Source organism: Phodopus roborovskii, unplaced genomic scaffold (assembly GCF_943737965.1).
Source record: "Phodopus roborovskii unplaced genomic scaffold, PHOROB, whole genome shotgun sequence".
NCBI classification, from domain to species: Eukaryota; Metazoa; Chordata; class Mammalia; order Rodentia; family Cricetidae; genus Phodopus; species Phodopus roborovskii.
In genome coordinates this window covers 6808475-6823099 of record NW_026126407.1, presented here as the reverse complement: position 1 = coordinate 6823099, position 14625 = coordinate 6808475, and the positions used below count along the sequence as shown (strand labels likewise).

The 14625-nt window shown below is 48.8% G+C and overlaps 1 protein-coding gene across 1 annotated transcript in view; it reads right to left on the bottom strand.

The window, feature by feature from the left end:
• Positions 1–14625, bottom strand: part of Rph3al (rabphilin 3A like (without C2 domains)) — a 101133-nt gene that overhangs the window by 17075 nt on the left and 69433 nt on the right. The window contains 1 exon segment of the mRNA XM_051179982.1: positions 5174–5348. Within this exon segment, the coding sequence (XP_051035939.1) occupies positions 5174–5348 (175 nt within the window).

Below are 14625 nucleotides of genomic sequence, written 5' to 3'. Positions count from 1 at the left end.
ACTATACTTAGTAGGATTTATGTTTTTACCTGATTTTCTGCTCAGGGCTTATGTTTTCTCAATCTTAATTCATGTTGAAGCTCTAAACTCCAGGTATTTGGAAGAGTTAAATGAAGCTCTGGGGTGGGGCTTGATTCAACAGGACTAGTAGAGACCAGAAAGCTTTCTACCCCTACCCCGCTGTTCTCAAATGCACACCCTTAACAAGGTGGCCACCCACTGCACCACATGGGTCACCAGACAAGTCTTGTCAGTACCTTGTTCTGCTCTACCAGCCAGATCTGGGAGAAAATCAATTTCAGTAGCTTAAGCCACCCACCCAGTCTGTGGTATTTTGTTACAGCAGCCTACGCATACTAATACAATAAGACTTTAATTTTCTTCATGCTGATTCCTATAGTTAGCATTTAAAGTCTTCTGCCAGGCATGAAATAATTTTTTTTTGCAATTACAAATAGGTCTTCTCACTTCCACTTTTAATAGATTAAAAGCTTTTGTTTGTTTGTTTTGTTGTTTGAGACAGGGTTTCTCTGTGAAGCTCTGGCTGTTCTGGATCTTGTTCTGTATCAGGCTGGCCTTGAACTCAGAGATCTGCCTGCCTCCCAAGTGCTGGTACTAAAAGTATGTGCTACCACGCTGAGCTAAATTGATTTATCTTAAATCTTGTAAATTTCTTTATTGATCCTAGGGCATGTAGTTGGAGTTGGTGGAGTTCTTCTTGTTGTACACATCAACTGCAAAGAAGATAGATTCCTTCTGTTCATTTTCAATAGTAAGAGACGGCTTGTTTCTTGCTTTACTACATTAATAACTAATAAGGGGTAGGAGAGATGGCTCAGTGGTTAAGATCACTGGCTGCTCTTGTAGAAGACTTGGGTTCAGGTCCCAGCACCCACATGGTAGCTCACAACTGTCTGTAACTTCAGTTACTTGGGATCTGACCTCTGTGGGCACACATATGCAGGCAGGCAAAACACTCATACACATAAAATAAATATTAAAAAGACTAGGGCATAGGAAGGTGGCAGAGCCCCTTGTCTTGTTCACTCAAGGGCTGGGGCTTATCTCATAATGCAACTCACAACGAGACAAAGCTGAACTATCAAATATGAGCAAATGATGGAGCTTGTTGATTTGAATTATGATTGAACATGGCTTCAGGGACCTTATCAGTTAATAAAATTTTCTTTTGTTGTGAGATGGGGCTTACTCTGTAGCCCAGGCTAGTCTGGAACTCATTAGGACTTCATATGAAACTGAGGCCAGTCTTAAACTCAGAAGCCTCCCACCTCTACCTCCCAAGTGCTGGGTCCCTCTAGCAGCTCAAAAAACAGGACATCTGAATTAAAATCAATAAATAATAGGCGTAGGGAAGACCTATTGCAATGTGGACAAAAAAAAAAAAACAATGAAATGTTTTCTTCCCCATGTACTAGCCCCAGTTAGAACCCTCAACAGTATCACAGGCAGCAAAGATGTACAGCCTACTGCCCCAGTGTAGATAACTATGTTATTTTATGACCCGAGCTTCAGTTCACAGATTCCAGGCCTAACAATATTGCGAGGCAAAATCTAAAAACATTAAGGTTCATTGATAGAGAACACTGGAAATATAACCCAATGTCCATGGTATTTTATTTAGCCTCAAAAATGAAGTAAAACCTAGATCTAATGGCCTGAAAGGAGCCCATGACATTTCATGACAGGCCTGGCATGATGGCACACGCCTTTGGTCCTGTGATTTGAGACAGAGGTGGTCAAATCTCTGTGGTTTTGGGGATAGCCTGGTCTACCCAAAGAGTTCCAGGCACAGCTACATAGTGAGGCAGTCTCAAACAAATAAATGCAACTGCAAAAAGCAACAGTCACAGGCCAGAAAGAGCCTGTTTATTTTTGCTACAAAGCAAATTTAAATGCCTAAATTCAGGGGGTGTTTGGTCAAGGGCTATGGCATGGCATAAGGACAAACAGAAGACATTACTGATTTTCATTCCTTGCTGAATTATTTAACTTGTATTCTTATACTATTAAAAATTAATAAAGAAAACCAGGGAGGAGGATGGGAGGAATTTTATCTTGCAAACATCAATTAACTCCTCGATCCCTGTGTACTGAAAGTTCATAGCTTGGGGTCAGTGAGATGTCTCCATGCATTCGCTGTGCAAGCCTGGTGTCCTGAGTAAAATCCCTGGCACTCAAATAAAGGTGGGAGGAGAGAACACATCCCAGAGTAGACCTCCTGCCTCCACATATGTGCATTGTGGCATGTGTGCACCTGTACACACAAGTAGCATACATACATTCACACAAAATTAAAACCAAAAACATAACCTATCTCTATTGCTAACCTCTACATTTCCAACAGAGCACAAGAAAGGAAAACGAGGGAGGGCTAGGATGTGAACAGGAGAAGGTGGGATGCATATTGCTGGAGCCCAAGGATTGGTGGGTAGAGGGTCACAGACAGATGCTGAATAGAGCTGGTACTAGCCTGAGCTCCATTCCTGTGGGAGGAACTGTGGCAGGAGGAAGATGGTAGCCTGGAGCCTCTGAAGGCTGGGGCCAGGAAGAGAGCTTCCTTGAGAGAAGGTGGCTTTGCCAGCCTTCAAGCATCTCTTGGGTCCATCTAGACACCTGTGATAATGAAAGCTCTCTCCACAGGCTCAGAAGCAGGCATGTGGCTCACTCATCTATGGAGCATCTCTTCTACGCTGCTCCTATGCTATGTGCTAAGTGAGGTACTGGCCTGCTGAGGACAGACATAGCCCCTGATACAGGACTCTTCAGGGTGGGAGGAATGGTACCTGCAGTGATGGCTACTCTGACCCCTCCTGAGCTCAGTCAGCCCAGTTATGGTGCTGTAAGAGCTATGAGTGCTAGCTTACCCTAGGTCACAGCCGAAGCTGTGAGTCCAGCCAGCTGCCAAGCCCTTGGGCACTTGATGGTGAGGTAGGACGTGGGTGAGATAGGCACTTTCAGAGCTGGAAAGCACTTTCAGAGGACTGGACAGATGGAGACAGCCCCACACTACACTCTCACAGCTGCCCGCTCCGTGGAGTTCAACAGGTACACAGGGGCCAGAGCAGCAGCCTCTTCCAGCTCCCAGGATTCCTTGAGGAAGCCCTGCCCATAGGCTGCCATGGACCTCACCTCAAGGTTACATGAGCTACCATGAAGACACAGGGAGGGACTGGAAGATCCCTCATCTTAGTCCTTAGCTCAAGAATGTCCTTAGGTAAGGATGGTTCCCACCCACCAGCTGGTCTAGTCTCATACACACACAGGAGCCAGGGCTGTGCCCTGTGAGGATATGGCCAGACCTGGGTCAGTCAGGCAACTGCCCTCGGCCCCAAGCTCCTCTTCTGAGTTAAGCCCTGCCCTGCCCAATGCCACCCTAGTGGCCTCCCTCAGTGTGAGTACAGACGTGATCATCACCAGCAGTCCTTCCTCCGCCCTGATCTTTGCCTATGGGCCTTCGTGCAACAAATCACGGGGCTCCAACAGGCCTGACACAAGAGCCTAAGGGCTGTGTACCTCACTGCCTCAGAGGAAGAGCCAGTCCCTGAAGAGAGCCTCTAGGCTCTCTGCTGATTCCAAGTGCATGGGGATGCAATCAAAAGGTCTCCACAGCTGAGGAGGAGGTGCCCGGGATACATGTGTGTGAGCATACATGCCTATCTACATGCATGTGCACGTGTGTCCTGTGAATGTATGGATGTATGCACCAGTGATGTGTGTATGTGCTGATTAAGAGCAGGTGTGTGGTGAGGACTCTACAATGAGCCTTGGGTCCCAGCTGCTTACACAGGCCTCTATAAAGCCACCCCTAGCAACATACTGAACCTGCTGGTCCATTTGCTTCCATTCCTGAGACTGTGGGATAAGGGTATGCCCAGAGAGAGGGACAGGATGGAAGATGGCAGCTCTGTGAGGCAGAGTCTCTGTCAGATTGCTCCCCTCAGTCTCCCTATATACAAAGGAGTCCACACTCCAAGTTTTCCCCTGCACCCACACACCTGCCTGTGACATCAGGGAGGCTAGACAGGAGACTGAGTCATGCCAGGGAGGTAGGGACAGCTGTGGAAAGTGACACAGCGATGAAAATTATCTGAGAAGGGACAGCAAGTGCCTAACATGGTTGTGTTTGCAAGGGTGACTCACAGGGTTTCACCTTCTGAGGCCTGCTGCTTGGTGACCTTTACTTTTCTGTCACAAACACGTGTTGCCCTTTTGATAGGGAAAGAACAGCCCATACAACATGAAGATAGTCGGGTCATCTCCCAAAGCCCTTTCAAAGCTGCTGCCAGGCCTGTGATCTTGAGGCCACCTCTTCTGAGACAAGCCAGCAGCAGGTGACCCGTCACCCCTCGGGCAGAAGAAGCCAGACCCAAAGGGGAAGGACCTGTCCTGGAGCCCAGCTCTGCACCACACCTTCCGCCTCAGGCTATGTGGCTATAAGATGGCATATCTACTTTGAGAACCTCCTGCAGCTTCTGAGAGAGGAGGGACTTTGAAAAGAAAATCAGAAACACAAAAGCACCCATGAGACAGCCCTGGCTGCCATCGTAGCAGGGCACACTCACCTCTGGACAGTCACCACAGACACCACCCAGTCACCCTGCTCTTTAGGACCTAGACAGCCAGGGGCGTCCCTCTCCTGAGAAACGGGCAGGGGAAAGAGGTGCTGCAGGCCTGCTTGAGAAAGATGACCGATCAGGATACCTCTGCTGACTCCCTAAGAGCTGGGGACGGCTCCCTGGGGAGATGCTTGCCTACTGTGTACAGGCCCTGGGTTCCATCCTTGGGGCTGGAGGTACAGCTTTGGGGTGTTAAGAGCACTGGATGTTCTTCCACTGTACCTGGATACAATTTTCAGAACCCATATGACAGCTTATTACCCTAACTCCAAGATCTGACCCCCTCACACATACATGCAGGCACAACACCAATGCACATAAAAAGACAAAAGGTTTTGGAGTAACAGCCCATTCCTGCAAAAGCCACAGTGCTGCTCATGGCATTCTTGCACCTGAGTTACTGTCCTGCTGGGAGAGCAGTACCTGAGGACCCCTCTGGCTGTGTCCCTGCAAATCGAGAAACCACTGTGCTTGCAGTCCGAGGTGCACTCAGGCTGAGCACTCCCAGAGCCACAAGGCAGACACAGAGTTCTTACCTCGCCCTCGGGCCCATGTGTAGACGCGGCTGGCTTCAGCACTCGGAGGCTGGGGTTCTGTGGGCTCCACAGGCAGAGGTCGGAGATGGGGATCATCAGCCTGGCCGGGTGTCTTCAGGGGCAAGATATACTTGGGAAGCCCTTTGTAGAACCAGGCCCCCGACCTCTTCCAGACCTGTGAAGAGACATGTGCTTAGAATACAGGAAGGAGCTGCCTTCCCTCCCTGGATGCTACTCCACGCAGCCCTACTGCTCCTCCTTTCCTGTTTGTCAGTGAAGTGATGGGAGAACATGAGATCCAGAACAGAGTATAGATGAGATTTTCCTTAGTCCTCTTAAGCCAGCGCGCTAGGGTGAGCCCAGAATGACACATTGCAGAAAGTCCTATGAACTCTCCATCCACCCACCCACCCATCTATATATTCATGGTCCTGCTATGTCGCTGAGGCTGATGTGGAGTATCCCATCCTCTTGCTTCCACTTCACGCGTCCCAGAGGGCGCATATGTACTGCCATGTCCAGCTCACCTCCACACCTATTTGAAAACTGACCCCACATTCTCTTGCTTCTCTCTGCACGCCAGGACTGCAGCTCTCCCTTGTGGATTTCTGTACAGACATGGAAAGACTGGAGTCTCCGAGAGCCTCCTATTAGAATTCAGAGTAGTAGCTGAGATAAGCCCCCCCCCCAAACCCTTAATGCCTACTTCAGAAACAGCCAAGAGCTGCATAATCTCTTTCCTATGAAGGGAATGTGCTCAGCATACTGAGTAAGAAGGGATGGAGAAAAGGAGGGCTGGGGGTCACCTTCTCAGAGAAAAGCCAGGCTTGGCTTGGAGAGTTCCACACAGATATTCAGAGTCTGTCCTGGGGCCATCACCCAGCCGTTGTGTGATTTGGACACACAGGGTCTCCTGGACCCTCAGGCAGATCTGGGACGGCACTATCTCATGGAGTGGCCACAAGGATCAGACCATGAGTGGACTTAAAACTTCATAACCCTGCACTGGGTGCAGGGAAGCCACCCCATAGATGCCATGATTACAATCATTATGGTCACCCTATGTGGCAAGCATAGACAATATTATCCTCAGGGGCCAAATACCCTATTTAAAATGAAGAGTTAGAATCAGGATCCCAGTGTTGGCTGACTGAAGTGGCTTCTTCCTCCCTAAATATCCGTATTTAAACTGTGGCATATTATAATAATACCCGAGGAAGGGACAGCGGCAGAGAGCAAGCACACTGTCCCAGGGCATGTACATTTGGGAAGTACTAGTACAAACTAAGATGTCACTGAAGGGCTTCTCTGAGCCTCTGGAGTGCAAATGTGCACAGCATTCTCCAGCAGGACAAAAGAGCATACCATGCTGCCTACTTAGAACCTGCCTGGCTGCCTTTCTAGTCACCCACCCTCCATCCATCCTCCACCTCATTCTTCCCCTGTGCTCCCATGCTTAACTAGCACACAACTTCGCTCCCCACCCCCATGTCTGCTGCAGAAATTGAACAACACTAAGCTGGCCATACCCGGCACTTGCTGAGGGAGGTACAGCTAGTTCTCCCAGGTAGACGAGGGGTCTTCTGAGCTCCAGACTATGGGTCATGGGACTTCTGAGCCCAGAACAAGAGCTCAGTGTGCATCACTCAGCTACTGCTGCCTGCACACAAGGGCCTGGCTTTGGATGGCTCTGTATGGCTTTGTTTCTCAGGTGGTGCTGAAGGATGGGACCCAGGGCCTTGAGCGCGGCAGGCATCACTCTAGTATGGAGTTGTACCCAGGCTGAGTCTCTCACACAGCAGGGACAGTGGGAGGAACGTTCTCTGATGTCCCTGTGAGAAAACCCTCCCACCCATATTTCCATTTCCTGGACTGAAAACCGCTGTGCTTTGAATTCTTGTCTCCTCTCAGAAGAAAGCTTGATCTCCAGGTATGTTGATGGCATTTGGTGGTAGGGCCTTTGGGACACAGTAAGATAAGATAAGGTCCTGGGGATGGGTCTTAGTGACTTTTTAAGAGGAAGAGGAAGCTGAGTCTGCTGGCACAGGTCTATGATCCTAGTAACTCAGGAGGCAGAGGCAGGAAGACCCTGTTCAAGGCCTGACTAAGCTAGAGTGAGTTCAAGGCTATCCTGGGCAACTTGAGATTTTTGTCTCAAAATAAGAAATAAAAAGTGGTCTGAGAACATTGCTCGATATAGAATGCTTCCCAGAGCACTCTAGGTTCCATACATACCTAAGACCAAGGGTAGCATGTTGACCTAGCAAGATGGCTCAGGGTAAAGACACTCAACTCACTCCACAAAGTCGTCCTTGGACCTCCCACATGCCCTATGACACATGTGCCCCTACTACCACGTGTGTGCACACACGCATCCTTGAGCACGCGCACGCACACACCATTTTAAAAATCATGGGCTAGAGATGGCTTAGCAGTTAAGCGTACTTGCTGCTATGGCAGAGGACTCAGATTTAGTTCCCAGCACCCACATGCTGGCTCAAGGCCACCCGTAACTCCAGTTCTAGGGTGTGTGATGCTCTCTTCTGGGCTCTGTAGGGTCCTGTATGCACATGGTACACATACATAGATACAAGCAAGCATTCATACACACAACATTAAAATAAGCACGTCTTTGTAAAAAGGGGCAAGGGGAGCTGTCGAGATGGGCAAGTCTGAGGACCTGTCCCACAGTGGAAGGAGAGAACTGGCTCATACAAGTTGTCCTCTGACCCCTATATGCATCCTGTATGCAAAATAAAGACGTCAAAATGTAAAAACAAGTCTTGCCACATGACACAGCATGGAAACCCTCACTAGACGAAGGCACCAAGCTCTAGGGATTCCCAATGCCTAGAAAGAAGCCAAAGGACCCTCTATGCTTTATCAATTGCCCCATCTCAGGTGTTTTGTTACCACAACAGAAAACAGACTAAGGCAGTAGTAGCACACACTGGTCTAAAATCCACAAAATGCAATTATGGACAGTCTTCCCTCTTTCCAGGGCATATGGTGCCAAAGGTTCCTTGAGGAACTTTGCTACCAACCCCATTTTCCAGGTGGGAAAACTGAGGCTTCGACAAGTTCAGCTGCTTGCCTAAAGTCAACTCAGCATTATATTATTCTTTTTAGACAGGGTCTCATGCATCTAGGCCGGCGTCATCCCCACCATGTATCACAGCAATTATTCTGTGTTAATAAGAAATGGTCTCCACCCACACTACAGTGTATATCCCTCACCTCCCAAATCAGGTTGGCTGTGCTCAGGTTCAGCCTAATGAATCCAGTTCCTGCGGATGACACTGGAACTGTTCCCTTGTTTCTCTGCTGGGAGCTGGGCTAGGCCTCTTCACAGTATACTCACTCACTAGTTCACTGTTGGCTACAGCCTCGATCATGTTCAAAGATCTAAGGCACATCTAACGTTTAGCTGAGATGCTCCAGGAAAGAGGACATCACCATAAGCACAGAAACACACAGGGCAAGGAGGACCCTGGGTCAGATCCCGAGTCTGTACTTCACCTAGGAGCAATTTCCATGGAAGAGGCACTGCTGGGTCCTGAGGTCACCAAATGTAGGTGCTGCAGGATGGACAACAGCGTCACCGGGCTGTCCCCCTTTGTCTTTCAGCCCCTGGCGACCACCTTTTACTTTCTCTCCCTAAGTTTGTCTGTTGCAGCTACCTTATGTAAGTGGAATCATCCAGGAACTAGCCTGTGGCGCCTGGCTCATTTCACTTAGCACAGTGGTCGAGGCTCACGCATGCTGCAGCATCCCGTGGGCGGCTGGAGCCAGTCCCACTGTGTGTATTACACGGCATTCTGTACAGCTAATGTTTATGTGTCCATAGACATTTGGGTCACCTGCACCTCTTGGCTGGTCCTTAAATTGAGCAGTCTCTCTCCCCCACTGGGCTCCATCACCCAAGGAGGGACAGCCATGGCTGTCTGCTCACCACTGTACCTTCAAGTTCTTAACACCCATCAACCTCGAGTAGATGCTCAGTAAACACTGGTTAAACAACAGAATTGATGGCTGTGAGTCCTCCTCAGGAGCATATCCTAACCTATAAGGCTAGTTGCCTTCCTCAGGAAGTGGTCTAGTATGCCAGGAAAGTGCTCTGCCACTGTCCCCAGCCTAGGAAGTGACCTGGTATATCCACCTAAAAAATGGTTTTTTAACAGTTTTTTAAAAATATGTAATTTATTTTTATGTCCATTGTTGTTTTGCCTCATACATGTCTGTATGAGAGGTCAGAAGCCTGGAGTTAGACAGTTTGTACTGCCGTATGGGCTCTGGGAATTTAACCCTGGTCCTCTGGAAGAGAAACCAGGGCTCTTGCCCACTGAGCCATCTCTCGAGCTCCTCACCCAATTCCTTACTGTTGACCAAATGGAATTATTATCTCAGATTCAAAGAGGGGTGAGAAGGAGCATCTAGTAAGTGTGCCGGTGAGAACAAGCCCCCGGGCATCTCCCTGATGGTGCCTACTCCAGCCCTTCCTTCCTGCTGCTCTGTGGCAATGGCACAGCCACCAGAATCCATGCTTCAGCCCTACCATCTACCATAGCAACCCATCTCCACCCCACCTCCCTTCAAAACACTCATCAACAAAGTGCTTTATGAAGATGGGAGAGATCACAGGATCCGAAGTACAAGGCAGAATAGCATGCACTGCCAGGAGTCTCTCTTTTGGGGAGGGGCTATCCAACACCCCAAACTCTATACAAACATATCAACCTCATCCCAGTATCTGTGCTCCATACGCACAGCCCTCCAGGCCAGTCAGGCTAGTGTCTCCCCAGATCTGTGGGCAGGTCTGCAGCTAGCCAATGGAATGATCACTTCTGAAAGATTCTGGTCTGATACTATACTTGTCACTGTCCTCTAGGTAGATGGTCCACTGGCTTACCCTGCCACTCAGAATGGTTGGGATACTGGACTAGTGTAGGGAGCAGCAATTCCTGAGCCCCCTTCCCCATCAGAGGGTCCAGAGCATGGGTGCATCACTCAGCACAGGAGGCGTGCCTGGGCACACATCTACAAAACGCACTGTCAGTATTTTGGAAATCACCTCCCGCATGGCTGAGCAAACCCGGTGAGTCAAGTGTTGGGAATGCCAACTGGGCCAGGTTCTGAGCAGCAATCCCATCCATGCCTGCCCATGTACATCCTGACCTTCTCTTGCCTCACTGGCCCCTCCAATTCTACAACCTGCATGATAATAGCATCCAATTGTGTGACTTCTGCCCAGGGCATCCAGGCCCATCAGGAGCTGCCTGGTATCAACAACTAAGAACAAGGCCAGGACAAGCTCTCTGTGGGGACAAGCCCCCTCCCTGGCCTAGGCCCACAAATGGGAGAATACTCCCTTCTGGAGAAGCTGAATGTTGCTGCTTTCCATTCGTGGTTTGCTGTGATAAGGCAGCAAAGCAGCCAGCCTTGAAAATACCATTTAATGAGAAAAGACCCACATGGCTGCCATGGTGTTTGTAGGGGGCATCTGGTAGCATTTAATGTTCCCTGGTACCTCTTCTTTGTGCTGGGTTTCGAGGTTTTCATTACCATTTCAGCTCACAGCCAACCTGACTGCAGATACTGATGGATATTAGCCAAGCTGTTCCCAGGGAATTTTAATTACCACAATAACAATCGCTAATCACCAGCATTTCCTAAATGTCTGTGGCAGGAGCAGGTGGTAATTGCCCAGGCTTGGGTGCAAGGAAGGGGACAGTCTGGGGAAGTAGCTGTTGGCAAGGATGGAGACAGGGTAGCTGAAGACCCAAGTCTGCCCACTGTTTACCTCTTTCCCGAGTGTGGGAATTTAAGGTGTACACATCATGTCCAGCTTTGTCCATTCTTTTCACTGGGACACTGAGATCTTCAAGGGCAGGGTTGTGCCTGAGCCATCCCTGAACCTAGTGGGGAATCTACTATGCTAGTGGCTAACAGAACAAACAGATAAGGTATAGCAAACAAAGCACAGACTCTTGTCTTCAAGGAGAATGTGTCCTGCCTGCTGAACAAGCTCCAGGTTGGCCCAGTCTTGAAAGCAACAGGAACTGGCCTGTGACAATATGGTGCTTTTTAACACTGTGGTCATCTTAAAGGTCTACCTGCTATGTAGAGGAGAGACAGCCTGCCCTAATCTTGAGCATGCACATGCATGCACACACATATGTTCGTATACATGCACTCACACCCACACACAGTAAGAAAATGAGAGCAAGAGTGAGACACAGACAGACAGACAGACAGTGAGTTCTGGTCCCCCTAATCTCCACGGCACAGCCCACAAAAGCCCACTGCCTTGCCCCCTGCCACCCCAAATACCTTCCAGCTAAACAGCTATTTTCCCTCCTTTGAACATACTAAGCTCTTTTTGGTGGGGAGGGAGCTCCAAATCTTGTTAGATGTTTCTCTTCCCTTCCAAAATGAGCTCTTAGTCTACTAGTGGGAAATCACTTTTATCTAGAACTTTCCAAAGAGAGAAACCTCACCCTCTCCCTACTATAAGACACAGAGTCTGGCTGCACTATGGCCACCTCTGGACCTGCCGGTCTCCTGGAGGGTGCGAGGTTCTAAGACAGCAGGGACCACTCGGATGACCAGAAACTTTCGGGGTGAGAAGCCACATGGAGAAACCCATCATGCTAATCTGATGTTTCCTCTGCCCTTAGTAACTTCCACCCAGATGCCAGACAAGAACTCCATGAAACAGGGCAAAGACTGCTGGAAATACTCAAAGTAGCCAAACCCCTGTGGCCAAACTTCCCTTGGCTGCTTCAGTGGCCTGGGTGGCATGGTGGTCCCTTCTCTCAGAATCTGTAAGTAATCAACTGAGCCACTTCTGTAAATTAGGACCTGGGTACAAATCACTGAGCTTGGAAGAATTAATGACAGTTAAATAATAGAATTACAACCTGCCAGTGAAGGTAAGATCTAGAAAAGCAGAGGGGTGAGCACTGTGGAGGGAGGGAGGGAGGGATAGAAGCCTCCACAGCCACAGCTCCCAGGGTGGGCAGATACAGTGCTGTGGGAGGGGCACAAAGTTATAAATGTAATTAAAGTGCTAAAAATATTAAAATGATCAGAAACTTGGAGGGGAGAGAGGAAACAGAGCAGCCGAGGCCAGGCTCCTCACCTCTTACAGCATGAGTCAACAGTGGGCATCTTGTGTTGGCGGAACACAAGGACAGTGACAAAATCCTAACACGTGAACAGTGGATCACAAGGAGAGCGACAAGACCCTGCACGTGAGCAGTAAATGCCATGGGCTAGGTGAGGGAGGCCTGGCGTGCGGCTGCCTCTACTGGCTGACACTTGACCAAACAATTTGATTTTTTTTCTTCTTCTTCTAAACCACATGCATTCCTCTGATTAAAGGGAAAACATAACAGATCTGTAATTGAGTGTGGATGCTGAGTCCTTGATCTGCATGGCCTGTCCACATGTGGGGAGCTGGGGCAGTGTCTGGTGAGAATACTGGATCTGGATGTGGCTTCCGGGAGAGAAGCTAAAGCCCACGAGAGGGCAGGGATGCAGAGATTGAAATGTATTTGTCAGTGGAGCAAGACAGGAGAAGACACGTGCTGCCGCCTGCCCTGCCCCCCCCCCCCTGCTGTCCCCACCCAGCCACCAGGAGCCAGGGCTGTGACAGTGGGAAACAGAGATGAAAGTGAGCAAAGCTGGGGCTAGAGAGGGGAAAGAGAAAGGCCTGGGGCACCACATAGCTGGAGGAAGCCGTGTTATTCCCCCAGGCTTTGGGATAGCAATGTGTAGCTAGGTTTCGGTGGTGACCTTCGGTATGGAAAGCCATGGGAGGGGCTGGAGAGAGGCCTCAGAAGAGTAAGTCTCGCAGAGGACCCAAGCTTGGTTCCCTGGTGGCTCATCACTGCCTGTAAAGCTTGCCTGTTCCAGGGGATCCAACGCCCTCTGGCCTCCTGGAGCTCCTGCATATACATGGTATACATTCTTGCTCGCTCTCCCTCTCCCTCTCCCCCCTCCCCGTGTGTGTGTGTGTGTGTGTGTGTGTGTGTGTGTGTGTGTGTGTGTGTGAATGTGAGTACAGCTGCTCCGGGAGGCCAGAAGAGGGTTTTGGATCCCCTGGAGCTGGAAGTTACAGATGGTAACTTGCCTGATATGGGTGCTGGGAACTGAACTCAAGCTTTCTATAAAAGAACCAAGTGCTTTTGATCACTGAGCTATTTCTCCGGCCCCTCAGGTTTTCTTTTTAAACATTAAAATAAAACCATTCTTTATTATTTGTGTGTTTGGGGGGAGGGTATGCCACAGCATATGTTTGGAGGTCAGCGTGCAGGAGTTCCTTCTTTCCTTATATGGTGTGGGATCCAGGGATTGAACCCAGGTCATCAGGTTTCGTGGCAAGCACCTTTACCAGCTGAACTGTCTTCCCAGCTCATGCTCAGGGCTATTCCTACTCTGAGAAGAGTGTAAAGCAGGTCACATGGCCTGGTGGCCACATTTGTAACCATGGAAAAGTCAGCATCTGCCCTTCTTAGGGTCAAGATGGAGTCCTCTCTATTCTTTCATTCAGCAGAGACTGAGTCTGGCAGAAGCTGTGGACTAACCAGCAAGAGGAAAACAAAAACACATTGCTCAAAGGTGGGGCAGCTTAGCTGACCCAGAGGGACTAAAATAAAAGGGTCAAAAGCCAGAAGGTACAGGAGGGGACTGTGCTACAAGAAAATTCAGTGCCCAAGGACATAACGGCAGGATGTGGTTTAAATAGCTGACGTGAACAGAGCTACAAAATATAGTAATATGAAAGAAATTATGCTTTAATAGTAGCTGTAAAAGAATCAGGAAAAAGTTGGATCCAAAGCTCCAGACTGTATCAGTGAAAACCAAATGGCTACAAATTAAACCTCATTTTTCATGGTGATGGAGGAATTAATTATTTTTCTATTATAATGTAAGGGATAAAACAGACCTGCTTTGAATATTCAAAAAGTTACAATATATAATTTGTATCAATCAGTAAGTCAATCATCTATGTATGACAACCAACAAAATTGAAAACTGGCAAGGTTTGCTATTCTAGAATAGTTAATTTTCTTACCTTTTTTAAAAGACAAAGTGTTGCTGAGCATGAAGGCACACGCCTTTAATCCCAGCACTTGGGAGGCAGAGGCAGGCTGATTCAATGAGTTCAAGACCAGCCTGGCCAACACAGTGAGTTCCAGGACAGACAGAGCTACATAGTGAGACCCTGTCTCAAAAAAAAAAAAAAAAAAAAAAAAGGACAAGGTCTCACTATGTAGCCCAGGTTAGTCTCAAACTCACTGAAACTGGCCTGCCTCTGCCTCCCAAGTGCTAGGACTAAAGGCATGCGCCACCACAGCTGGACAATTTTCTTACCCTCCTTATCTCTTTGTACACCCTCTGGACTTTGTGTGTACATATATGGGTGTGTGTGAGCATGTATATGTTTG